At 44.4% G+C, this 24,574-nt stretch overlaps 1 protein-coding gene across 7 annotated transcripts in view; it reads left to right on the top strand.

The window, feature by feature from the left end:
• The window catches only part of TIAM1 (TIAM Rac1 associated GEF 1), a 395,754-nt gene that overhangs the window by 352,005 nt on the left and 19,175 nt on the right, over nt 1-24,574 (top strand). For 6 of the 7 annotated variants that reach the window (XM_040484060.1, XM_040484063.1, XM_040484059.1 and 3 more), the window contains 7 exons: nt 808-911; nt 10,586-10,765; nt 11,737-11,805; nt 12,126-12,251; nt 17,141-17,249; nt 21,371-21,550; nt 21,650-21,768. In XM_040484060.1, coding sequence (XP_040339994.1) covers nt 808-911; nt 10,586-10,765; nt 11,737-11,805; nt 12,126-12,251; nt 17,141-17,249; nt 21,371-21,550; nt 21,650-21,768 — 887 coding nt within the window. Of the gene's footprint in view, nt 1-807; nt 912-4,943; nt 5,416-10,585; nt 10,766-11,736; nt 11,806-12,125; nt 12,252-17,140; nt 17,250-21,370; nt 21,551-21,649; nt 21,769-24,574 lie in introns of those variants that run through there. The other variant, XM_040484065.1, reaches the window with a different exon arrangement.

Below are 24,574 nucleotides of genomic sequence, written 5' to 3' on the forward strand. Positions count from 1 at the left end.
GGCAACCTCTTTGCAAACCCAGGCTTTCTCATCGGAAGAGTCAGAAAGTGGCTCCCTTACCTCTCTCATCTTCCATCCTGTCCATTTATAGTGATGGTGCTGTCGTCCCGGATCCAGTGCCAGACTGGTTTGATTATACCACTGTCTCATCAGATTAGCTGAGGTTTTTAAATGTCTTAGAGCCTTGGAACTCCAGGTGTGGTCCGTGGACCTACAGTACTGATTGGTGTCATCGTGGGGCTTGTGAGAAATGTAGAATTTTCGGTTCGACCCCAGATCTTTTGAATCTGAATCTGCAGAGTGTGATCCCCTGTGGGTTCAGATGCTCTTTAAATTTGAGAAGCCCCCCCCAGAGGCCTGTGATTGCAGTGTTCTCTTCCTTCTCTTTTACATAGAGTATGCCGGGAAGTATGGAAGTTTGGTGTTCTGTTTATAGCTTGCCAGACTTCGCAAAAACAGGTATCATATGTATTGTGGACCGAATGTTTACGTCCCTGGGTCCACCTCCAAATACCATGGCGTGGGAGGTTAGGGCTTCAACTTGAGTTTGTTGTGGGGGGGCGGGGCGCATCATAACAATTAGGTATTGGAAAAAAAATATATATATATATATGCTATAATATAAAAATAATACTAGTAACAATAAAAACACACTTACTGAGCCAAGATCGTGGAGCTCGTATTTGGAGGGTCTCACGATGTATGTACCTGTCGTGAGCCTGACCCCGTGCCCCGCTTTGCCCAGGCATGGCTTTTAGCGGTTGGTGCACCTGCCGACCCTCAGTTTCCTCTGATGTCGTCTTGCAGGGCACGGCCTGTGCGGCGAGCAGGGCAGTGGTGCTGAGACCGCTCTGGAGGAGACCGAAGGGCCGGACCTGGAATCCTCAGATGAAACTGATCACAGCAGCAAGGTGAGAGATTTTCATTTTCACGTCCCACGTGTCAAACCACCGAAGAATCACAACTGACACGTCACCTTTGCAGCCGTATGCGGTCAGGAGGCCTCTCCCCGGGACCAAGTGCTTTTACTCTGAGAGGTCACGAGATAAGACACAAAATCCAAATTACCACCTTGGTAACAAACCTGTGCGTGAGCTCACAGGGCAGAAGTCCCTTTGCATGGATTCAAGTCTCATTTCATCCGATTTCCTTCTTACGTCTCCGTCTGTGCTTGAAAAGGCAGCATCCAGTTTGTGTGCCGCTGGGTCAGTTACACCTTCTTGCTCTTCTGGTTTCTGCACTGAACTCTTCTTGGATTGTCTGTGTGTGGCTCCTGTTAAAGGGAAAGAAACCATCTTTTAATTTATTCGAATAGCATGTTCCTTGGTTGGCTGAGGCCTTATTCTGCCTCTCTTTGGTGGAAGGCTGTGTATTTGTTTCCCATAATTCATCATGCTTCCACCCTTCCACCCTCACTTCCCAGAGGGTTCTGTGGATCAGTAAGTAATGTCTTCTTAGCACAATCTCCAGAGTACGGCAGTTTGAAAACCTGGCGTTACCTCCGTCCAAAGGCCGTTCCGCAGCAAAAGTCATTGTATGTGATTCTGTTTCTGTATTTATTCACCTTAAAAAAAAAAAAAAAACAAATAATACGCACGTGTTTATTTTGATCCCTCCACCTAGCTTTTGTTCTTCTGTTTGATATTTACCACTTGCCCTGATCAAATCCTGTAACAGGGTGATTCTTGCCTTCGCCCAGTGATTGGATGACTGGGGAGGTCAAATAATATAACAGTAGGAGAGCACGTTGGCCAGGGAAATATATGATTCAAATATGAACCCTTATTTTAAAAAACCTGCATTTCTCTATGTGTCCTTTTTTTTTTTTTTTTTTTTTTTTTTTTTTTTTGTCTCTCTTGGTGTTTCTGTCTCTGTAAGACTCTCTTGAGTGCCCGTGTCACTTTTACCCATGTGTGTGTCTTTGGTCCTCATGGGATTACCTTCCTTGGTGTCCTTTCTAAGTTGGGCGCAATATAAAATGTAATATTTGAATATAAAATGTAATATTTAATATTGAAATTTAATATTTGGAAATTTAATATTTGAACTTTCAAATTTAATATTTGAAACTAACTTTAATATTTGTAAAGGGCTTTACGTTGGTTATTAATTAAAACGCAGGTGAATGGTAGGGCACCTGGGTGGCTTCGTTGGTTGAGTGTCCCACTAGGGCTCAGGTCACGATCTCGCGGTTCGTGAATTCGAGCCCCACATCGGGCTCTCTGCCGTCAGCACGGAGCCCGCTTTGGATCCTCTGTCCCCCTCTCTCTGCCCCTCCCCGTCTTGCATTTTCTCTCTCTCTCTCTCTCTCTCTCTGTCTCAAAAATAAGCATTAAAAAAAAAAAAAAAACCACAGATGAATGGAAATACACACATTTCATTTAAAGCCAAAAAACCCCAAACAAACAAAAACTTGCTTAAACTTAACTTTTTTTATGTTTGTGGCCCTTACTTTACTTTTACATACTTGGGGGAGGAGACAGGGACATCCCCCCTCAGGGAGAAATGGATATTTCCAAACTGGGGTCAGATATTTCGAAAGGTATTTATTAAGTTATTTTGTTATTGAATGTTAATTCTCAGTTTCTAATTTGATTTAGGAATACGGCTATTTTTCCTATATCTAAAACATTAATCTCTGAATACTTTTTAACTTGGATCATTTTTACCTCACTGTAATAGCCCCGTGTTCTCATTCCTTGTGGATTTTGAGATTGTTTTCATTTAAAATTTTGTGAGTCATGAGGTCCTAAACAGGGTCCTCTATAATATTAGGTCTGGCAGTGGAGAGGAAGGAAGGGGCCCTGGGGTTTTGTTGACTGCCTGTGGATGCCTGTCTGACTTCATGGTTCTTTCTCCAGAGAACAGGCCCTACAGCTCACCTGGAACAGACAGGGTCAGGTGCAGGAACAGGCCAGCTCGTCCCTGGATTTCACTGTACGATGCTCAGTGCGCTTTCCTGAAAGAGAACTGCTTCAGAGTTATTGATGACAAGTTTGGGTGATGATCAGTATTTTTGAAGCTAGTGCAGTGACCCGTGCTAAAACCATAGGTTCATCTTTTCTTTTCACCAGGTCGGAGGGCACTGTGTGATTCTGTACCTGAAAATACTCCCTAGGTTTGCTTCGATTCACATTTTATCTTTATTTGAATGATTTTGTCACTCAACCCAAGTTAGTTAACTAAATTAGCCTTTAATGAGTTACTTTCTCACTTTGGATATTTGGAAGCAAAAATCTTAAATTGTGCAAATGGTTCTTCTGGAGTCTGGGTCCTACTGTGGATTCTTCTACGTATTGGGCACCATTCATATTAACTTCCCTCATCCTCTCAATACCTCTGAGAGAGAAATCCTGTTATTCCCTCTATCTTATAGGTAATGACATTGGAACAGAGAGGTTAACAACTCACTGAAGGTCACACAGCTCTGAGATGGCAAAACCAGGCCTTGTATTGTTATCGGCTATGCTAAAACTATCTTCTGGCCAGATTGGTTAAAGTGTGGTGTTAAATACCAAGTTTCAGAAAAAGGAGTTAATTAATTAATGTGCCGTGTAAGTCAATTAGCTAGAAACTCATTAGCCACTTAAATATTTTCTTAATACTTAAGCTTTTGGGGTGTCTTTTCTTATGATTTAAAGTAAGGAATACCTGGGGGTGCCTCAGTCAGTTAAGCTTCCAACTTGGGCTCAGGTCATGATCTTGTGGTTTGTGGGTTCGAGCCCCGCATCAGGCTGTGTGTTGCCGGCTCAGAGCCTGGAGCCTGCTTCGGATTCTGTGGCTCCCTCTCTCCTGCTACCCCCTCCCCCGCCACGGAGGTGCCTGAGCTCTTGAGCACACATGCGCGCGCTCTCTCTCTCTCCCTCTCTCTCTCCCCCAAAAGTAAGTAAACATTTAAAAAAAAAAAAAAGTAAGAGCAAGAGTTTCTTGATCAAGCTTATTCGTTTGACATGTCTCCTAGATCAGTAATTCTTCTTGAGAATAAACCACATGTTAATTTTTAAGTTGTAAGCTGCCGTAAACACGGAAGGATGGTTTAGCCTTTGCTTCGAATGCACCAGGCTGGGTGTAGAATGTAAAAACAAGTAAATAAACAAACAAGTCAAGAAATGACATGAAATGAAACAAGCAGTCATTTTTTTTCTTTATTCCTGCTGAGTGTGTGAAGACTGTTGATTTTTTTGTTTAATATTTTTGTTGATCTTCCGAAATGAATTGCTTTACGAATCATTGGGCAGAATACAAGAGAATGCAGGCTTGAGTGTAATGTGTTTTTTGATTTTTTTTTTTTTTGTAAATAGCAGTTTTCGCTATTTGTGGCCTTTTGGGGTTAAGCAAGTAGATAATTATGAGCTTGCCAGGCATTGGTGGCCCTGGGGTGGGGGTGGGGCTCCCACACCGCAGGGGGGCAATCTAGCCTCTTTGTGAGCCACCTCCCTCCTCTTGTGACTGTGGTGATAGCCTCAAAGGGGGCCTTCTCCACCGGCCACTGGTTTCTCTGCTTCTCCTGGAAAACTCTTGTCTCTGGAAATGAATGCTGATGAGCTCCCGGCTGTCGTTATGCATCCCAGGCCCCCTGGCAGCTGTGATTTTGTTTTCCATTTAGCCAATATATTAGAATAATTTTCAGAACATTTCCATTCTGAAAGCCTTGCTTCTCTCTCTTTTTTTTTTTTTTTTTTCCTTTTTAATCCAAATTGGGATTGTCTTGGAAATGTCTGCTTTAGTAACAAAGCATTAGCGGAAGATGTGAAAACAGAAGCTGTTCCAAGAACGTAGTTTGTTTTTATTCATTTATCTATTTGTTTTTTAGTGCCTGCTCCCGACTCAGTGAGAGAGGGGTGTCTTCAAAGTTGTGGGAGCCTGCCGGGTTGAATATCCCCGAGCACGGCGTGACGCTGGCCAATCAGCTGATCTTGGCCGCAGAGCAGACTGCTCACATCCTGGGCAGGCTTTTTCGGCTTTGTGTTCTGGTCCCTTTTGGTTCTCCCTTTCTGGAACTTTTGTTGGTTAGCCAGGTGAAATCAAAGCATGAATTCGAGTCCGCGAGTTAGCCTTTGACCCCATCCCAGAGGCCGCTGACGGGAAGAGGGGTGCTGGTCTGGGGACCGGGGGGGGGCGAGGGGGCGGGGTCGCACTGCTTCCCTCCTTGTTGTGTTGAGATGCGACAGTAGGTTTCACCGGCGAGCCCGCATGGGCTGTCTGTGTGAGAGGATGCTCCCTTGGGAACTGGAAGGCGGTTGGCGCTCTCGGGGTATTTTAGGAAACTTCTCTTTCTGTGCGGAGCATGTCAGGTGGTAGCATTACCATGAGAATATATTCCTGATGATGTCTGCACTGTGGAAAATAAAGCGCAAGCCCAGGATCGAAACCAGTTACAAGTCTGGGGACTCTGTGTATCAGACGCTTCCTCTGGTGAGCATGTTTGAATTCTGTCTTGCTAACCTTGTTTGTTATGACTTTCCAGCTGAATTGTCTTCCAGCCCCGTTTCCCCATATTGCGTCTTTTTGCCCTCCAGTTCCCCTTGTTGATAAAGAGACATGTAGTTTAGCATGGGGGTGGGCATCGGTAGTTGGTGTGAAGCCGAATTTGCCTCGAATCTTCACATTTACATATATATTTTTTCATTCTTAAATGGCCTGAAGATGTAATGTGTATTTTGTTTAATAATTTTTAAAAATGTTTTACTTATTTTTGAGCGAGAGAGAGACAGAGCGCGAGCAGGGGAGGGGCAGAGAGAGGGGGAGCCACAGAATCCGAGGCGGGCTCCAGGCTCCGAGCCGTCGGCACAGAGCCCGACGCGGGGCTCGAACTCACGGACCGTGAGATCATGACCTGAGCTGAAGTCGGACACCTAACCGACTGAGCCACCCAGGGGCCCCAGTAGTGTGTATTTTTAAAACGAAGTGAGAGTTGAGTTTTCCCCCTTTCTTTTGGTTGTTGAGATTTCGAGTGTGTTTGTATTATGTGTATGGCAAATCTCCCCTAACCCCACGTCAGAGTGTTCCGCATGTGTTTCTGGAAGAAGGGTGTTCACCTTGCCTCCTATAACGTTTTAAGGGTTTTGGACTTTATCTCTGCTTACTTGAGAAGGAGATGTTTATAGATGCGTTGGCGCAGGGAATGTGTTGGTGGTTTGACGTCCACTGACTTCTATTGTACGTGTCAGTTCCTGTAGTAAAGTGTTGAGTCCCTAATAAGACAATCTGGTGGGTTAATGACAAGGACTAATTTAACCAAATCACATTGAACTTTTAAAAATAGCTTCATATTAACATTGGAGTCTGCCCGCCGTGCGATCTTTGTGTCACTTAGTGCAGCTTGAACTTTGGCAGTAAGTACACCCGATTTACTCAGTTGAGCCTTCGTCCTTCCTAGAGGTCTCTTCTTCAAAGTTTGTTCAAAAGGAGACAGAGAAGGTGATGGAAAACTATGGGGATTGCCATTGTGTATAGTGGTCTCTGAAATTATAGAGAACATGACTTTGGTGTTTGTCTGCAAAAGAGCTTAAGTAAAGGTTATAAGATTTTAGGCCACTCTGGCCTCTTTTAAATCTGTGGGATGTGTTAAATCGGTCACACTTAAAGGACGGTTTTAGGACTCTGAACTCCTCTAGAGATAGAAATTGCCCTCGGTGGTTGCATAACAGGAAGGGCTTAAACAGCTGGGTAGCTTGAGTCAATAGTGTGTACTTAAAAGCCTCCCCCTTCTTTTTGTACTTTCTTTTCATCTTCCACAGGAAGAAAGTGATATTATAAACATTGAGCTTCACGCTGGCCCCAGTAAAGTGGTCCATTTCCTCCTGCAATTGTGTACTCTCTTCTGCATGGTGGTTGGATAATTCTGAGCTATGGCAGTAGAACGGTTTTGCTACCTTGAACAGTCTCTAACCGGCAGCTCTGAAATGCCTGAAAGTGCTTTTCTGTTTCCAGGGTGACTGATTGCAGTCCTCAAGCCGGGAGAGGTCTGTACTTCTCCCATTGCAGAAACCTCGCTGTCCCCTTCTCCCGAGCTGCCCTTCTCCCCTTGTCCTGGTTCCAGGACACTTGGCTTTCGGGAGTGTGTTGAGAACCCCCCACAGCAGCCGCCTCTCCGGGCATCTCTGACCCCAGAGCTTGGTGTAGAATAACGAGGAGACCACAAAACGCTCCGTGACAGAGCGGGGGAAGCTTTGCGTTCCTCGTACATCCTACATCGTGGCCTAGCTCCCTAGGACCTTGATGTTAAAAAAAGAAAAAAAGTTCTGGCCACAGCATAGGGTCAGGGGGACTTAAAAGTTGGGCCACAGCATACAAAATCTCTGCATTCTTCTAGAAAATACCTGCATTTCATACTTCCTTCTAAGGATGTTTTCTGGGTCAGATTTTAGTAAAACAAAATTCTCAAACTTGATGACATCATTTTAGGTTAAATGTTTCCAAGCAAAAGTTTCCTTATGAGCTTTGTAAGATGTGCTTTGCCAGTATGCACTGTAACTTGGAATTCTTTTTATTCCTTATTTAAATAACAGGGAATTGACAGTAAGCAGACTTCGTCCATGTTGAGATTGCGTCCATGTTCCTCACGAGAGTTTATATCTTGAATCAGAGAACAGGGTTGCCCATGTTGAAACTTCATTAACCCCCTCCTCTGTGTTAGAGACCACCTAGCTAAATCTGTCCTAAGCTGAGGATTGTGTCTAATAAGGAAGGGATGCCTAAGGCTTTGAACTCTCAGAAGAGGACTTAAGGGAATTTGGGGGTGTCTCTGGGATGCTAAAGGTTTTTCCTAATAGAATCCAGAACTTGGCTCAGAGCGGGAGAAAGAGGAGTAGGCTGGGTGTCTGGAGTGAGGTTGGATAGGACGTGGCTAGGTTTGATGCACCATAGCCCTAGCCCACAGCCCACTAACCTTAGCTCTCCCCTTGGACCTGCTTAAAATAAGGATACCAGACCTTAGGAGTAGTGAACTTCACACAGGTAAAGTCAGAAGCTCTCCTCACAGTCTTGAAAATGGAAACCTCAGAGTGTGGTGAAACCAAGGGAATAAAAACCTGGAAAGACCTTCCCACACCTTCCATTACTATACGTAGATGTTGGGGAGAATGGCAACAGGTCAGTGTAGTGAGAACTGGGAGCACAAAGGGAAGTGTCTTCTGGACTCCTGTGCCTTTGCTATGTGTCAGAGTCCCCAGGTTGTAACTTTGGCCCCTCCTGAAAGTGTGAGGCGCCCTTGGTATACCATAGGAGGACATTGGATTTCACGTGGTAACCTGTCTAAATGATAAAAGTGCAGAAAGGTGTATTGCATCTCTGATGGGAACGAAGGGATGGATTTATTTATCATGAGGAGTAGCTTTGATGTTCATCTGCAGGGAAATGACAGGTAGCTGTGGTTAGTGCCGGGCCGGTTAGAAAAGCTTTGTGAAAGGAAAGGTGCCAGTTATACGTTTGTTGCGTTAGTTTCCTTTGCAGAACGCTAAATCTAAACGGTAAAAGTCAGGTGGGAAAAGCTGGAGAGCAGGGCAGTTACTTGTCAGACTTTCTCGCCCACAGGATCTTAGTTTTGGTGAGGTTTTCTCCCCCAACCCCCCGTCATGTCTATGTTATAATGCAGATGGTATAAATCATCACTGGATCATTTAAAAGATGTGTGAGCATTTTTGTTACAACGGGTCTTTTATTCCTGTGCCATTTTTAAGACAAAGCCATATTTAAACTGGATGTTTCAGGGTGACAAGTTAGTAAAACACTAACATAACTAAATAAAACTGTGTAGTTGGTTTCTACAGAAACAAGCTTTGATTAAATTCTTTTTTAACGGCCTTGTTGAGATATAATTCACATACAGTTGAGCCCATTTTGGTTAGGTTTTTTTTTTTTTTTTTTTGTCAGTCACTGAAGGGAGGATTCTTCATGGGAATATACAATGTCTGGAACACTGAATCCATAGAGAACATTGAACAGTGCCCCTGACAGGTGACTAATACCTTCTGGCACATAAGACTAGGGTTAGCGCTAGCAGCGAATAAGCTGCGGTCACTGCAAGAGAATTGAAAGAATAATTTTGTGGATTTGGCTCTACTCTTGGCTTGTCATGCCATTGTTGTTAACGTATCCTTGTGAGGTTCTGATTTCCCTAGTCCTTGTCCTGCCTTTATTCCAGGCTCCCTTCCCTTGGGGATGTGCTAATGGAGAAAAGGCATATTAATGTTGGCTGCCCTCCTCTGCGTTTAAGAGATTGCCCCCATGGGGTCCCCTTGGTTTTAGCTCCTCTGCCCTGCACAAAAATGCCAGCGCTGACTTTCAGCTCTGGGCAGCAACTGTTGTTTTGGGGAAGATGTTCTTCTCATGTTCTTCCTGGGTACGTGGGTGATAGAAGTCGTTCTTTATTTGCACACGTGTTGATTGGGAATAGTCTGTGCTGAGGGATGAATTAGAGAATGGAAGCCGGGGAGAGGAGGAGGAGGAGGAGGAGTGGACAGCCTGCCTTCGAGGAGATATCTGGCAAACATTTGTAGGGTGGCACATTTGGACAAATATTAATAAACTAGAATTTGTGCTGCGAAGTAGCCTCTGGAGTCATTCCACCAGGGGCTTTAAAAAATATGCTGGCTCATCCCATCCTGGAGATCCTGATTGAATTGACCTGGAGGGTTAGCTGGGCATGTTCCCCAGGTGAGTCCCATATGCAGCCGGAGGTGGCCAAGCACTGGGCCCAGGGATTTTCAGCAGCACTTCTGTCACCCACGCTCTGGAGAACTGTCTTGCATAACTTGGAAAACTGGAACTTTAGAATCCTAGAACCCTCAACTTCTACCCGAATCATCCTGGACAGAGACTAGGTGGAGGCTGGACTCCCCCACGGAAGCCTTATTCAGGGCCCAACAGCCTTTATTCCCACAGAGGAGGTATCTTTCTGTTCGGAGAAGCTATAGAGACAGAAAAAAAAATTTTTTTTTTTTCTTAAAATATATGAGTGTCTGTCATTATCTAGAAGGTTGCCTTAGGGCCAATCTTTAACAGAGCCAGAAAGAATCTTAGCTTATAAAATCATCTTCTGACGTTGCAAAGTATAGTTTACTTACCTGGGGGTGTGCTAATTAATTAGCCTTGTATTTTGAGTGGAATGCGTTTCATTTTTCTGTTTCTCTGTCCCCTTATTTGTATGCTTCTTGCAGAGTAGTTATGAACACAGGCTTTGATCCACACTGCCTGGCTCAAATCCCAGCTCTGCCACTTTGGAGCTGTGCAATCTCAGATGAGCTCCATAACCTCTCTGGGCCTCCTTTGTCTCAGCTGTTTTGTAGGAATGCTAATAGCCCTTACTCACCCTGCGGGAGGGTTAACTACATCAGACAAGTGCCTGGCATGTGTGGTGAGCACTCGGAATGTGTTAGCAATTATTGTTATGGTTGTTTTGAGCATCCGAGCTCTCATATGTGCAGAGCGGTGGGGGGCGGGGGGGGGGGGGGAGGGAGAGATGTAATTCATGTGTGGCAGTTCATTAACCAGGAAGGACATCTTGAGGCGGAACAGATGTCAGACAGGTCTCTCTAGCGAGGGGTAACTTCATCTGCCTTGCCTTTTAAACCGTGCTCCGCAGAGCACGGAACAGGTGGCCGCATTTTGCCGCAGTCTGCATGAGATGAACCTCTCTGACCCGAGCCCATCGCCTCAGGACTGCACGGGGCCTCAGCTGGCCACCATGAGGCAGCTCACCGACGCTGACAAGCTGCGCAAGGTCATCTGTGAGCTCCTGGAGACGGAGCGCACCTATGTGAAAGTATGTCCCCTTGTCCCGCCCTGCCTTCCAGCGGGGCTGCCTTCCCTCACTTCCAAGGAGGGGCTCTGTGGGTTCATACCCCTGCTTGACTAACCACAAAGCCCGGTGGTGGTAATGAGACATATCTTGGTCCCCCTTGGAATCTGGCCTTTCTTCTGAACGTTCATTTCTCCTGCGTCTTAAGGAAGCTCATCAATTCTTAGAGCAATTCTTTGAGATTTGTAAATGATCGACTGAGAAAGGAGATGATGGAGAATATTAAGTGAGCCTTCTGACCTTTCTGAATCTGTCATTGGGCTAAGACTAAAATTGAATTGAGTTTTTGAAAAATGTAAAGGTGTCATTTTCAGGATCTAATTTGAGTCTAGGCAGAAGGGCATCTGTTTTGTTTTTATTCTCACTTGTGTTCAGACATTTAGTTATATTCCTGTAGCTATGTAATTTATTCCTTCATCATTCATAATGTCTATCGAATATGTATAACTATAATAGGTGCATTTTACACACACTGCAAAACGTACATTGTAATACATTCCTATGACTGTAATAGTTATATATTCCTATAACTATATAATTTAGTTAGATGTCACAACACTGTGATCTGTTTTTAATTACCTATTTTAGTCTTTAACTCCGGGGTCAGCAAATTATGGCCCTCAGGCCAAATCCAGCCCTCTGCCTGTTTTGACACATAAAGTTTTATCGGAACGTGGCCACACACACACACATTCACTTATGTGTTTGTGCTGCTGTCACAGGAAGCGGCTTTCCTGTTACAGCAGCACAGTTGTGCCAGAGGCCACATGGCCTGCAGTCTAACATATTGCAGGAAATTTGGGCTCACTCCTGCTTTAAGGGAATTTAATGACCTAAAGAGTGTAATGTTAGCGTTTCGGACATAATCTGTTTTTTCTTCTTTAGATGCTTTACAGACTTTTAGATGTGCTAATGAAGTATCTTTCAACCCTTAGGACTTAAACTGTCTCATGGAGAGATACCTAAAACCTCTTCAAAAAGAAACTTTCCTCACCCAAGATGAGGTATGATGGAAAAACGACCTAACTTTGGGAGGGTCACATTGCAGTTGAACCTGGTGAAGAAGGAGCGAGGCACACAGGCAACACTGAGAGCAATTTGAATTTGCTTAATTGTAATAAATAGCTCAAATGATTGCCTGTTAAGCTCTTGGCTTGCGCTCAAAGGGTGAGGAGCTGCCCCCCCCACCTTTCCCCCCTTCCCCATGGTGGGCTCATTATCTTAATTGATAAGTATTGATAGAAGAGCTTTGAAATCGGAAGCAAATAAAGTTTCTGACCACTAATGTAATGTAGAGTGGATTACATTTTTTTCCGTTTTCCAGCTGGACGTGCTCTTCGGAAACCTCACCGAAATGGTAGAGTTTCAGGTAGAATTTCTGAAAACCCTGGAGGATGGAGTAAGACTGGTCCCTGATTTGGAAAAGCTCGAGAAAGTCGATCAATTTAAGGTAAGTCTCATCTCCAAAGGCATGAGGCTGCCTCCTAATGTCATGGGGGGGGGCTATTCTGTAGGTCAGGTTGACTCTCCTGATAGCAGGGGGCCTGTGCTCTTTCTGGTCAGTTCTCGTGCTCACGGTGTTGAGTCTTCATTGGACCTCCAGTGGCGTCCATTCAGGAAGGGAGTCTAAGAGGGGACCTTTGTCTGGCTAAGGGGACACTAGTGCCATCAACATGTATCAAACCTGGTAGGTCTACCAGCTTCTGCTGTGGAAGATAGACCAAGCTTGACCTTTTGTTCTGTTTATGTGGGGCCCTTTAATACTTGTTATTAGCAAATTAGACCAGCACCCTTGGTTTCCCAGTAAACAAATTAATTTATCCTGTTCTGGAAAACTTTGCCTAATGGAAATGCTTATTATTATCCAGGAGGAACACAATCTTCCATCTTACAGCGTTCGTATAGCCTTAATGAGGATTTATGACGAGTACCGTAGTGAGGATACTTACAGCTTGTGTCCTCCTCCTTGGCCGGGTTTCCTTTATTGCAGATAATTTCCTGTGCTACACCTGTAAATGACAGAGCTCGCTGCTTCATGCACAGTGTTGTTGGCTTACATGTCACCGTCATACGCTTTTAAAAAACAGATTTTAAAATTCGAGTATAATTGACATAGAATATGCTGCATATATTCAAATTGCACAGTTTGATGAATCTTGCCATATGTACATACCCATAACGATCAGCCCCGAATGTGTTTTTCCTGCTCTTTGGTGATTCCTGTCTCCCGCCCCTCACTGCCCGTCAGCCCCAGGCCACCGCGTGCACTTTGTGATACCATAGATTAGTTAGATTAACTTGCATTGTGCAGTTTTATATAAATGGCATCATGCAGCGTGTGCTCTTTTTACGTGGCGTCCTGTCCTTAGTTTAATCACGTTTCATCCTTGTGGCTGCGTATCTCAATCTGCCAATAGTCCAACCTTGCCATCGCTCAGTGGTGACCCCCCACACGGGTTAACAGGTATAGCAATCTCTGTTATCTTACCACCTTTTCTGACACTTGGGTGGTTTCCAAGTTTGGGGCAGTTGCAAGTAAAGCTGCTGTGAACATTTGTGTACAAGTGTTAGTGTGGATGTCTGCTTTCTTTTCTTCTGGCTAAATACCCAGGAGTAGAGTGACTGGATCACGTGGTTGAGCCAATGTACCTTGTCACCGGCGGTTCCCCCTTACCCTCACGAGGAGGTCATGGTCTCTGTTTATAATTGTAGCCATCCTAACGCATGTGTAGTGGCATCTGGCTGTGACTTTCATTTTAATTTCCCTTATGACATGACGGTGCACATGTTCTGATGTGCTCGTTTGCCTGTAACATATCCTCTTTGGTGACGGATCTATTCATACCATTCGCCCATTGATTTTTTTGGTTTTCTTACTATTGGGTCTTAAGTAGAAGTCCTTTACCAGAACCGGGATCTGTAAATGTTTTCTTGTCATACAGTGTCTTTCAAAGATCAGGAATTTTAAATTTTGACGAAGCCCAATTTTTCAAATCTTTTCTTTCTTGGGTCACACTTTTGGTGTCCTGGCTGTGGAATTTTGGCCTAAACCAGGGTCATAAACATTTTCTTCTGTTTTCTCCCAGAAGCTTTGTAATTGGGGCATGTACCTTATGGTCTCGGATCTGTTTTGAATTAAATTTGTTAAGGTGCAATGTAGGAATCAAAGTCATCTTTTTTGCCTGTGAATGTGATTTTTCTGGTACTATGTGCTGAAATGACCATCCTTCTATTCCCTTTGCTTTGTTAATTTGGCCATTGTGTTGGACTCAGGTTCAGCTGTCTGTGTAGGGCCCCCATACGCTTCGACCTCTCATAGAGCCTGCCAAGATATGGCTGAGTGATGTTAGTATACACATTTAGGGACTTGGCTGCCCTTTCTCCCTCGTGTTTTTTTGGGTCAGTGATCCTTTGCAATGGGAGCTATTCAGTATACATACACACGTTCATACACTTAGCATATGAATATAGTCTTTTCTTTTTAAGTTTATTTATTCTGAGAGAGACAGACACAGCGTGAGCCAGGGAGGGGCAGAGAGAGATGGAGAGAGAGAATTCCAACCAGGCTCTGCACTGATAGAGCGGCACTCGAACCCATGAAGCTGCGAGATCACGACCCACGCCAAAGCCAAGAGTCAGACAATCAGCCGACTGAGCCACCCAGGTGCCCCCAAATGTGTTTTTATATATAGTCATCTGTTTTTATTTGGATATGTCTTGAGACTGGTTGCAAGAATAGTCTGGAAGAATTCCCGGATCTCCTTCACCCAGATTTCCCAAATGTGAACACATTTGACCACGTTTGCTTTATTATTTCCCTCCCTTCCTATCTCTGATATGTATATGTGTATGTATCTGTGTGTCTGTGGAATATAATTTTTTTTTCCCTCGAACCATTGAAGAGTTTAGTTGCAGGCAGGATACCGCATAAGGTTCATTTGTGTGTGTGTTCAAATGCTGCTTGGATGAATTAATTTTCTCCCCTCTTCATCCTCAGGGTGGTTCTGCTGTCCATTCAAAATACAGTTTGGTTCATTTGTGTGTGTTTTTAATGATAACATGTATTTTCTAAATTAGTGCATTAAGACAGTTCAAAGTCATGACAAGGGTCAGTGATTTGTTAATCAAAAAAGTTGTTTGATGAGGATCTAAAAAAATAAATGGTTACAGACATTCCTTAAAACACTTGGTTTAAAAAAATTTTTTTTAGCATTTATTTTTGAGACAGACAGAGTGCGAGTGGGGGAGGGGCAGAGAGCAAGAGGGAGACACAGAATCTGAAACAGGCTCCAGACTCTGAGCTGTCAGCACAGAGCCTGACACGGGGCTCCAACTCATGAACCATGAGATCATGACCTGAGCTGAAGGGGGACATTTAACTGACTGAGCCACCAAGGCGCCCCTAAAACACTTGGTTTTAATCTAAAGCATACAACACTCATTAAATTCACTTACCAGTCTCTTGCTGGGACGCCGGTTCTTTGAGTGTAGGTTCAGTGAATCAATTGAGGAGAGGTAGGTGAACAGAACTGTAGTATGAACATGGCTGCATTATGAGCAGGGTTCTTCTAGGAGGGATTGCTGCATGGATTCTTTGAGTTAGCTGTCTCTGAACGGTTACAGTTCTAAATTCCACTCGAGCGGGACTCTTCCCTGACTGTGGCTTTACTGGTTTATTGCATAACCTGAAGGTCTCCATTCTGCCAGGAAGGCAAGACAATTGATGCATATTGAATATTCATGGCCCAAGAGCTCCTCTCCAGCACCTCTCAGTTGGCTTCTGGATTGTCTTGCCTTTGCTCCCACACCTATCCCTGTCGGTTTTACCCTTGGTGCTCTGTCTAAATTCTGATTGTACATTTGGCCAGAAACATAAAAGCTTGTTCCAATATTCAGACTGCGTAAAACTCTAGTTCTAAGGCAGTATCAGAAAGAAATATAACTAGTTCTGAGGTCAAACAAGTCTTGATAAAATGTGCCCTTGGAAATTTGCTACATCCAACATCCAGTGAGTGGCTCTATGATGTCCTACGGAAGGGCAACTTGGGGTAAATATAGTCTTTGTGTATAAACCCCTCATACTTGGGCACACTTTGTGCCCTGAGATCATTTTTTTAAGGCCAGAAGAATAAATGAATGCCTTAATGTTTTATCTGTGGGTGCCTGTATGGTAAATGCTAAGTAAGTAATAAGTTAGACCTAACTAATGGCTTGATACAGTTAACGTGAGGGGTTATGTTTAGAGCTTTCTCTTTCACATCTTTTCTTTTTAGTTACTGAGTGTATCTCCAAGGATAACTGTCCCTGCTGGACCCCTCTCAGCCAGGGTGGTGAGGTTGGGAGGGGTGGGGCTTGAAAAGGAAAGGAGGAAAAGTAGAAAGCATAGGAAACAAGTGTAGGTCTCCAATTACCTATTCTGGGTAGTTGAAAAGAAACTTTTTGTTCTTAGTAGACCATCTACCAGAATTCTGTGCATTGCTCATTAGGTAAATTGCACATTGAAATCCAAAACTTTTTTTTTTCTTGGAACGTCACTTTTATTTATTTTTTTTAATTAAAAAAGTATTTATTTTTTAGAGAGACAGAGCATGAGCGGGGGGTGCGCAGAGAGAGAGGGAGACACAGAATCCAAAGCAGGCACTGAGCTGTCCACACAGAGCCCATTTCAGGGCTTGATCTCATGAACTGTGAGATCATGACCTGAGCCGAAGTTGGGCGCCCGACCGACTGAGCCACCCAGGCGCCCTGCAAACTAAATTCTAATAGGGAAGTTCATCACCCATCTTTGAGCCTTTTGAGGCAGAGGGTGTGGGCTGGGAGAGGATATCTAATTCCCATAGCCAAGCATGTTTCTTACATTCTTATCTGCTCCCTGCTAGACAAGGGAGTAATATTGGAGAGGGTGGAATTAGTGACCAGGGAAATGTGTCTTCTATTTTTGGGGTGTATGCATTTCTTGCCTCTATTTGGTTTGTCGCTTCCCCCTCCCGGGATGAGCTAATGAGAGATTTCAGGAGATTTCTGCCTTTTCCAAAATGCCATCTATATTTTCTCATTAACATTCAGACATCCCAGGTAGGTCATTTAAAGGCCCAGGGCTGGAGAAGCAGTGACATCTCCACTGTAATTAGCAAGAAGGCCAACTCCACAAACATGTAAGCCCTCGACCTTTCCAATAGTCAGTTTCAGGCCGTCGGGGAGCAAAGAAAGGCTGTGACAGGTATGAATGGTGCTGATGTGTGGGGAGGGTCAGACAGATGTGGGCTCCCTCTGTGTCCTGCTGATATTTCTAGATGAGGATGAACATGAACTAACTGCGGTTTTTCTCGTTGAATCCAGAAAGTGCTGTTCTCCCTGGGGGGATCCTTTCTGTATTACGCTGACCGCTTCAAGCTCTACAGTGCCTTCTGCGCCAGCCACACGAAGGTCCCCAAGGTCCTGGTGAAAGGTAGGCCTGTTGTAGGGCGGCAGGTGGGCATGTCTGTTGTAGATTCACATTTGTGTGGCTGACTGTGGTTGGGGGTTTGGGACAGAAATCAACGAGTCATTGATGTGCCAGATAGATGTTACACAAATAAAGGTACTAAGAAGTGAAATGCATTGCTGTCTTTTTTTTTTTAAGTTTGTTTTTATTTATTTTGAGAGAAAGATAGGGAGCAACCAGGGGCGGGGCAGAGAGAGAGGGAGACAAAATCCCAAGCAGGCTCTGCTGTCAGCACAGGGCCCCACGCAGGGCTCGAACTCACAAACCGTGAGATCATGACCTGAGCCAAAATCATGAGTCGGGTGCTTAACTGACTGAGCCACCCAGGTGCCCCTGTCTTTTTTTTTTTTTTTTTTTTAAGTAAAGTCTGTGCCCAACATGGGGCTCTAACTCACAACCCTCGAGATGCCGAGTCACACACTCTACTGACTGGGCCAGCCAGGTGCCCCTACTATCTTGGACTAACGGTCTTACCAGTCTTCTCATAACGAAAGCTTTGACTCATCTATTTGGGGCCAGAATTGAGGGGTCATCTTGCAATTATGCAAAAACAGAGGAGTTTTAGAAATCCCTGCTTTACTCCTAATGTTCATTCATTTCCTTATAACCTCGCACACTTACTGGGCCTTTTGGTGGAATGCCTCTTTCCCTCACCTATGTTTTTCTCCCTAGGTGTGTGATAATAGCCACCACCAGCACTGCTAAAGCTGAGAGTCTCCAGAAAGCTGTTTTGCTTCCCTAGTTCAGCATGTGATGTTAGTGATAGGTGATTTAAAAAAAAAAAAAAAAAAAAAAGATATTTCCCTGGGAAACAGTATAATCTGTAGAAAGTCCGATTGCAAAGGATCTCTGGAAATCAGCCTGCTCGTTCTTAACACTTCCCTGTGGCTGTCATGTGCACAGCTGCGGATCCAGTCCCTGAATACGTAAATAATTTATCCATGTTATGCTTTCCTGCCAGAGAGAATGAGCTTGACTTAATTTAAAACCTATTATAGGAAATATTAGTACAGTGCAGGTCTCCGGTTGACAGAAGAGCATGCCCCAGATAATGACATACTTACTGGTAGAGCTAGTTGATTGCCACGGCACCCATCCCAACATGAAATTCAAAGGACATTTTCAACATGAAATTTAAAGGAAGCCTGGGTGGCTCAGTCCGTTAAGCGTCCGACTTCAGCTCAGGTCATGATCTCAGAGCTTGTGAGTTTGAGCCCCGTGTCGGGCTGTGTGCTGACAGCTCAGAACCTGGAGCCTGCTTCCGATTCTGTGTCTCCCTGCCTCTCTGCTACTCTCCCGCTCACACTGTCTCTCTCTCTCTCAAAAATAAATAAACATTAAAGAAAACTTTTTTAGAGGGAGCCTGGGAATTTCCTTGTCACGTTGTCTGGCCCAGCTTTTCGCATATGCTGCTTTCACGTGTCCTGTATTGGGCATAGAGTTCTGCATACAGGCTTCTTTTTCAACTTTAACCGACTGCTGATTGTTAGGAGATCATTAACATAACAATTTTAGAGAACTTTGTTCTCCTGTAAAATTATATACACATTACAGGCTTTAGAGCAATTTGTGTTACTTTTAATCACTCAATTAGATTAAATTGTGCCCCTGGAGACTTTTTCTTAATCCAATAACATTGTTTTTTGCACCTGAAAAATATTATTGTCTTTCAAAATGATCGCTGGAAACATTAGGTATGACCTACATTTTTCTAATGGCCGAAGTTGCCTAGAGGGTAGGGTGAAGAGAACTCTTGGAGAACAAAAGTCTGTGACTCTTTTCTTTTGTTTTAATGTTTATTTTTGAGAGGAAGGGAGCGCAAGTGGGGGAGGGGCAGAGAGAGGATCCAAAGTGGGTTCTGTGCTGAGAGGCAAGAGCCTTATGCGGGGCTTGACCTCATGAACTGTGTGATCATGACCTGAGCCGAAGTCAGATGCTTAACCGACTGAGCCACCCAGGTGTCCCAAAAGTCTCACTCTTAATAGGCTCACGGCTAGGTTGGATGAAAATGAGACTCCCTTAACTCACCAAGAGCTGAGTTTTGTTCTGCCATGAAATATGGTTGATGGATTAAATGCCAGTGGCCATTGTTTTGGGCTTTCGGATTTTGAGGGGATTCCTACGCCCCTTCTAGATGTGGGCAGTAGACACTTGGGATGTCGCACAGTAGCCACAGCCTCCTGGGCATCGGAGGGGCTGGGCCTTGCTTTCCTGACACACAGGCCACTCCTTCCCAGTGTCCTTTCTTTTCCCAGATTTGCTCTTTGGCAGGAGGAGAAACAGTGGCCCCAAACCCCATGCAGTCTAATTCCTCTTCACAGGGCTTAAAAGGGATGAAAAGATTGTGGTCTTTATGAGGCCACCTTCACATGGTTGCTGTTTTTCTTTGAATAAAGATAGAATAATCAGTTTACAATCCATGATGCCCTTTTACAACATCTTCTGGTCTCCGCTTGCGCTGCTAATCCCTGGAGACGGAGATACATTTTTATCAGAAGCTTTTGAAAAAGGGTATGCCCACCGTTACGTCACTTTGATATATCGTACCTTTTTCCCCCCGTTTTGTGCCCTCATTTCCTTCTCCCTCCCCCCAGTTTCTCTGCACCTAGATGGCATTAATTAGCCTTGTCTTCCTAATTAGGCTTGTCTTCCCAACTACCCACTGGTGGGTACCTTGTTGCTCGTCTGGGTTCCCTCAACTCCCCAGGGCTGCTTTTCAGCCCTGCTGGGACACAGATAGAAACCAGGCTGATGAAGAAAGTGCTGCCTGGGTTCTTTGAGGTCAGATGCATGTTTCCCTCTGAATGGACTCTGCGGTCCTGGGCTCTGGGAGGGAGGCGCTGCCCTCTAGATGCTAATAGCTGGTAGCAGCGTATTAACATAGAACAGATCTTAAAAGGCATTGGCTGTGGGAGACCCAGCCCTGCCCCACTTCCCAGAGCTACAGAGCACCACTGCTTCTCATTTTTTCGTTTTTTTCATATCTTTTCTCAAAAAAAAAAAAAAAGGATTCTAACTGGCAATGAAATGCTTTAAAGATTAAGAAAACCAGGGTAAGGAGTGTTTCAACATGTAGGCTTTCTGAGTATTCAGATATGGCGAAGCGAACAGACCAGAGAGACCGTTGCCTTTGTAAAGGTAGTTTGTTACCCACAGTTCCCCAAAGAAGGGGGCGAGACATGCCACACAGGGCCACACTGGGAAGCACCAGGGCCAGTCAGGAAGCAGGAGCCAGGGGGGAACGTGGGCAACTTTATTGTGGTTGTTGCACGAAGGACGGAGCGAGGCAAGGTAAGCAGGCTTAGGGTGGGGGGGTTTCAGTGGGTTCTGAGGTAGAGGGGCAGTCCTGATTTGTCTGGTACCTGGCCCTGAGGGGATTAGGGCAGGGGATTAGCGGCCCAGAGTGTCAGGGCCCACTAGAAGAGATGGGGGTAGGGGACTCCACATTGGTTGGTTTGCATACGAAAGGTGTGCTCCCCGGTGGGTGAGTCCTTTGCTGCATGTAGGAATGGCTAGCCCCTGGGAGGGGCATTTCTGGGGTCTGTAAGGCCCCCAGATGTCAAAATATCAGAATAAAAAGACATTCTTGGGGCGTCTGGGTGGCTCAGTCAGTTAAGCATCAGACTCTTGGTTCCGTCCAGCTCAGGTCATGATCTCACAGTTTGTGAGTTCGAGGACTGCGTCGGACGCTGCACTAGCAGCATGGATTCTCTCTCTCCCCTCTCTCTGTTCCTGCCCTGCTCGTTCTCTGTCTCTCAAAATAAATAAACTCCAAAAAAAATCAAAAAAAAAAAAAAAAAAAAAAAGACGTTCTTAGTACGAGGAGGATGAACAGCAGCCCCTGAAAGCCCAGGTGTAGGATTTACAAACCCTGTTATCCCTTTACTCAGACTCCATTATTGCCCCCAAACAAAGAAGCCTGACAGGCTCTTCCAGTTGTCTCCCTGGGGCCCCCGCCTTCCTTCTTCCTGCAACACACTCTCCACTCAGTCCTGTGGAAAGGCGCCTTGGAAAAAGTGAGGGAAATGGTGGGGAGGGGGTCATTTGGAGGTTCCATCCTGACAGCCTGTGTTAATCTCTTCCAGCCAAGACGGACACGGCTTTCAAGGCGTTCTTAGATGCCCAGAACCCGAAACAGCAGCACTCGGCCACTCTCGAGTCTTACCTCATCAAGCCCATCCAGAGGATCCTCAAGTACCCGCTTCTGCTGAAGGAGCTCTTTGCCCTGACGGATGCCGAGAGCGAGGAGCACTACCATCTGGACGGTGAGGCCCCGGCCCCGAGGTCTGCCCCCCGCCCCCCCTGCCCGTGTCTCCGTGACCGTCTCTGAACAGCCTTTGCCTTTCATGGCCGTTTTCTTCCAGTGGCCATCAAGACTATGAACAAGGTTGCAAGTCATATCAATGAAATGCAGAAAATTCATGAAGAATTTGGGGCTGTGTTTGACCAGCTCATTGCTGAACAGACCGGTGAGAAAAAAGAGGTAAGGGGGCCGGCCTCTCAGAACACCTGGCAGTAAAGCTGGGTTGGTTCCATTGTTTTCTGAAGGTGTTATTTGTAAGTGAAAGAGTTACGAAGGTATTGTTTTTGTCGGTGGAACTTTTACCCTTTATCCAAGGCTATAAGTGAACTTTCTTCCTCAGCTGAATTAGTTCTTAATATCGGAACCGCGTCTCTGAGTCTCATTCCTTCCCCCTCGGGACCTCTGGTTTTATTCTGTTATGTGTGAGCCTGAACCCCCATGACCATGGCTTGGGCCGCTTCCGTAAGCACCGTAAAAGGCCAAAGCTGCATCCCTCGAGATTAGAATAATGCTCAGCCTGTCGTAGGGGCTCAGTCAATAGTTGCTAAATGAATGAAAATTTCAGATGACTCTAAATCTGTTTTTTTTAAAGTCTACCTAAAAACCTACTTAGAAGAAAGAGTGACAGGGCCAGATACACCTGAGAAAAACGGAGAGCAAATTATAAATAATGCCTGAGTCATTGACAAGAGCTTATGTGAATAAAAATTCTGATAATACTGAGATGAATCCGAGGGATAGGATATGTAATAACGTTCATCACTGCCTCTGTGCATTTGGCTGGAATATTCTCCTCGGGTTTGCTTTCTGCCTTTAAAAGAAAAGAAAGGAGAAAAGCTGGGAGGGAACCAGGAAGAAAATCACTCCTACTGGGATGACAAAGAGGGTAAAAGACAAGGGGGCGGGGAAACTTGGTTGTTTAGTCTAAGCAGAGAGAAAACAGCCTTATCCTCAAGGTACACAGGATTACTGTCCGGGTTCATTTTGATGTCTTCAGGGAAACAAAACAAGTTTTCAGACTGCTAAAGGCTGATTTTCAGACAGAGGTAAAATCATGGGCCCTCCTCTAGATGTAAAAGCAAAGACATATTAGGACATTTATGTTACTCAGATGATAGGAGGGAACCAGGCAGACGTCACCACGGTTTCTTGGAAAAGCTGGACTAGCACAGGTGTGGATAAGACATGAAGAAATAGTGTGATCGTTTGCAAATGGAGACACACTGGCTTCTCCACAGTGGGAGGAAGTCAAGTCAGCACCCGACTGGACAACCATTGCCTACACCTTCAAGAGAGTTGCAGAGGAGCTCAAAGGCAGCATGGAGGGCTGCAGTCTGACGGCTCGGGAGGGTGTGTTAGAGGATCCACAGTGTTCCACTGAAACACCATTTATTTTTTTCTACCGGTGTGACAAGCAGAGCATGAGAATGTTCGCAGTCTACCTGGCAGATGATGTAATCAATCAAGAGTTTAGGAAAGGTGGGCACGGCTACTCTGGACTGAGTTCTCATTTTCTTATAAAACCTTTGTAAGAAGAAAGCCATGGGATGCTTGTGAGAGGGCAAAATACGGGAAAAGACAAGGAGAAAAATCTCTTCGATCTCAAAGCACTTACCACTCTTAATGTTTGGGTGTTTGCTTTGATTTAGAAAATTATATCTCTGTATATGCTTGAATAATTATACTTTGAAAATAATTTTATGCCTTGTTTATTTAATATTGAACAAAAAACTTCCATGTTGTTTTAAATTATTCAAAACAATCATTTAAATTATTGTGTAATATTTCATTGTGTGGGCGAACAATGGTTTACTTAATTTCCTGTCATTAGACAGATCTCTTGGTTTCATTGACTACTACAAATAATACTGACAGCATTTTTTAAAGTATTTATTATTTATTTTTATTATATATATATATTTATTATTTATTATTGTTATTATTTTTAAGCAATCTCTATACCCAATGTGAAGCTCAAACTCACGACCCCAAGATCAGGCTTCTGCAGCCAGGCACCCCAATACTGCAAACATTTTTTTATCACAACACTTCCTCCCCTGTGTTTTAGTTTATTTTAATTTTGACAGAAGTGAATTTTATTGGGCCTGGGAAATGAACATTTTCATTATATTGTTCATGATGCATCAAGCTAGCTTCTGGATTTTAATGACCTTGGGGGCAAAGACCTTGTTATGCTAAAGACTAGAAAGTGATATGGATAGTGGATTGCAAAGCATTTAGGGAAAAAAAAAAAAAGACGAATATGATTCAAAAGTCAAGGACCGTGAAAGGGAACATGGCTTTGGTGAAACTGCCCGTCCTCTACAATGAAATTCTGACAATCAAGTAAGAAATCTTTCTAGCGAGGAACAAAGAGACAAAGTGCGGTACAAAATAGCCTCCTGTGGGCTGAGATTTTGTGAAAAGAAATGTGCAAAAGATAAAGGGAGACATTTAACTGAGAACCAGTATTAAAGAGAAGGAAAATCCTATCTCCGTATTAGGACGTCCAAAGCCCAGAAAGATCAAGGCTTGGAAAAGATGCCAAAGAAAGCAACAGAAGATTGTGTTTTAACCCTGTAAGAAGAATAAGAAAGAAGTAGGCGCCCAAAGTGGAGCAGAGGTTTAGTAGCCAACGATCCTTGATTAGGCAAGGAGAAGGCCTCAAGTTCCATGCAATCTCTCTTTGAGGATGGTCTTCAAACTGAAAAGGATGGAGTGGTCTCAATTTCACAAACACAAGACCTGAGGGAAATGTGGGTCCTGGGGAAATAGTGCACAGATCAGTTATCACACTCCTTGCCACATACATTGGAGCAATTATGGAAACTTTGGTTATGTCCTGATTCCCACAGAGCTGATTCCCGATCATTGTAGTTCCTTTTTAATGGCAATATCCAGTAAAAACCTAGAATGGATTTATGAACAGTTTGTCAACAGTTATGAATAGGAACATTTATCAGTATCTGTTGGGAAAGGTGGGTCA

This window comes from Herpailurus yagouaroundi, unplaced genomic scaffold (genome assembly GCF_014898765.1).
Source record: "Herpailurus yagouaroundi ecotype Mexico unplaced genomic scaffold, PumYag 162, whole genome shotgun sequence".
NCBI classification, from domain to species: Eukaryota; Metazoa; Chordata; class Mammalia; order Carnivora; family Felidae; genus Herpailurus; species Herpailurus yagouaroundi.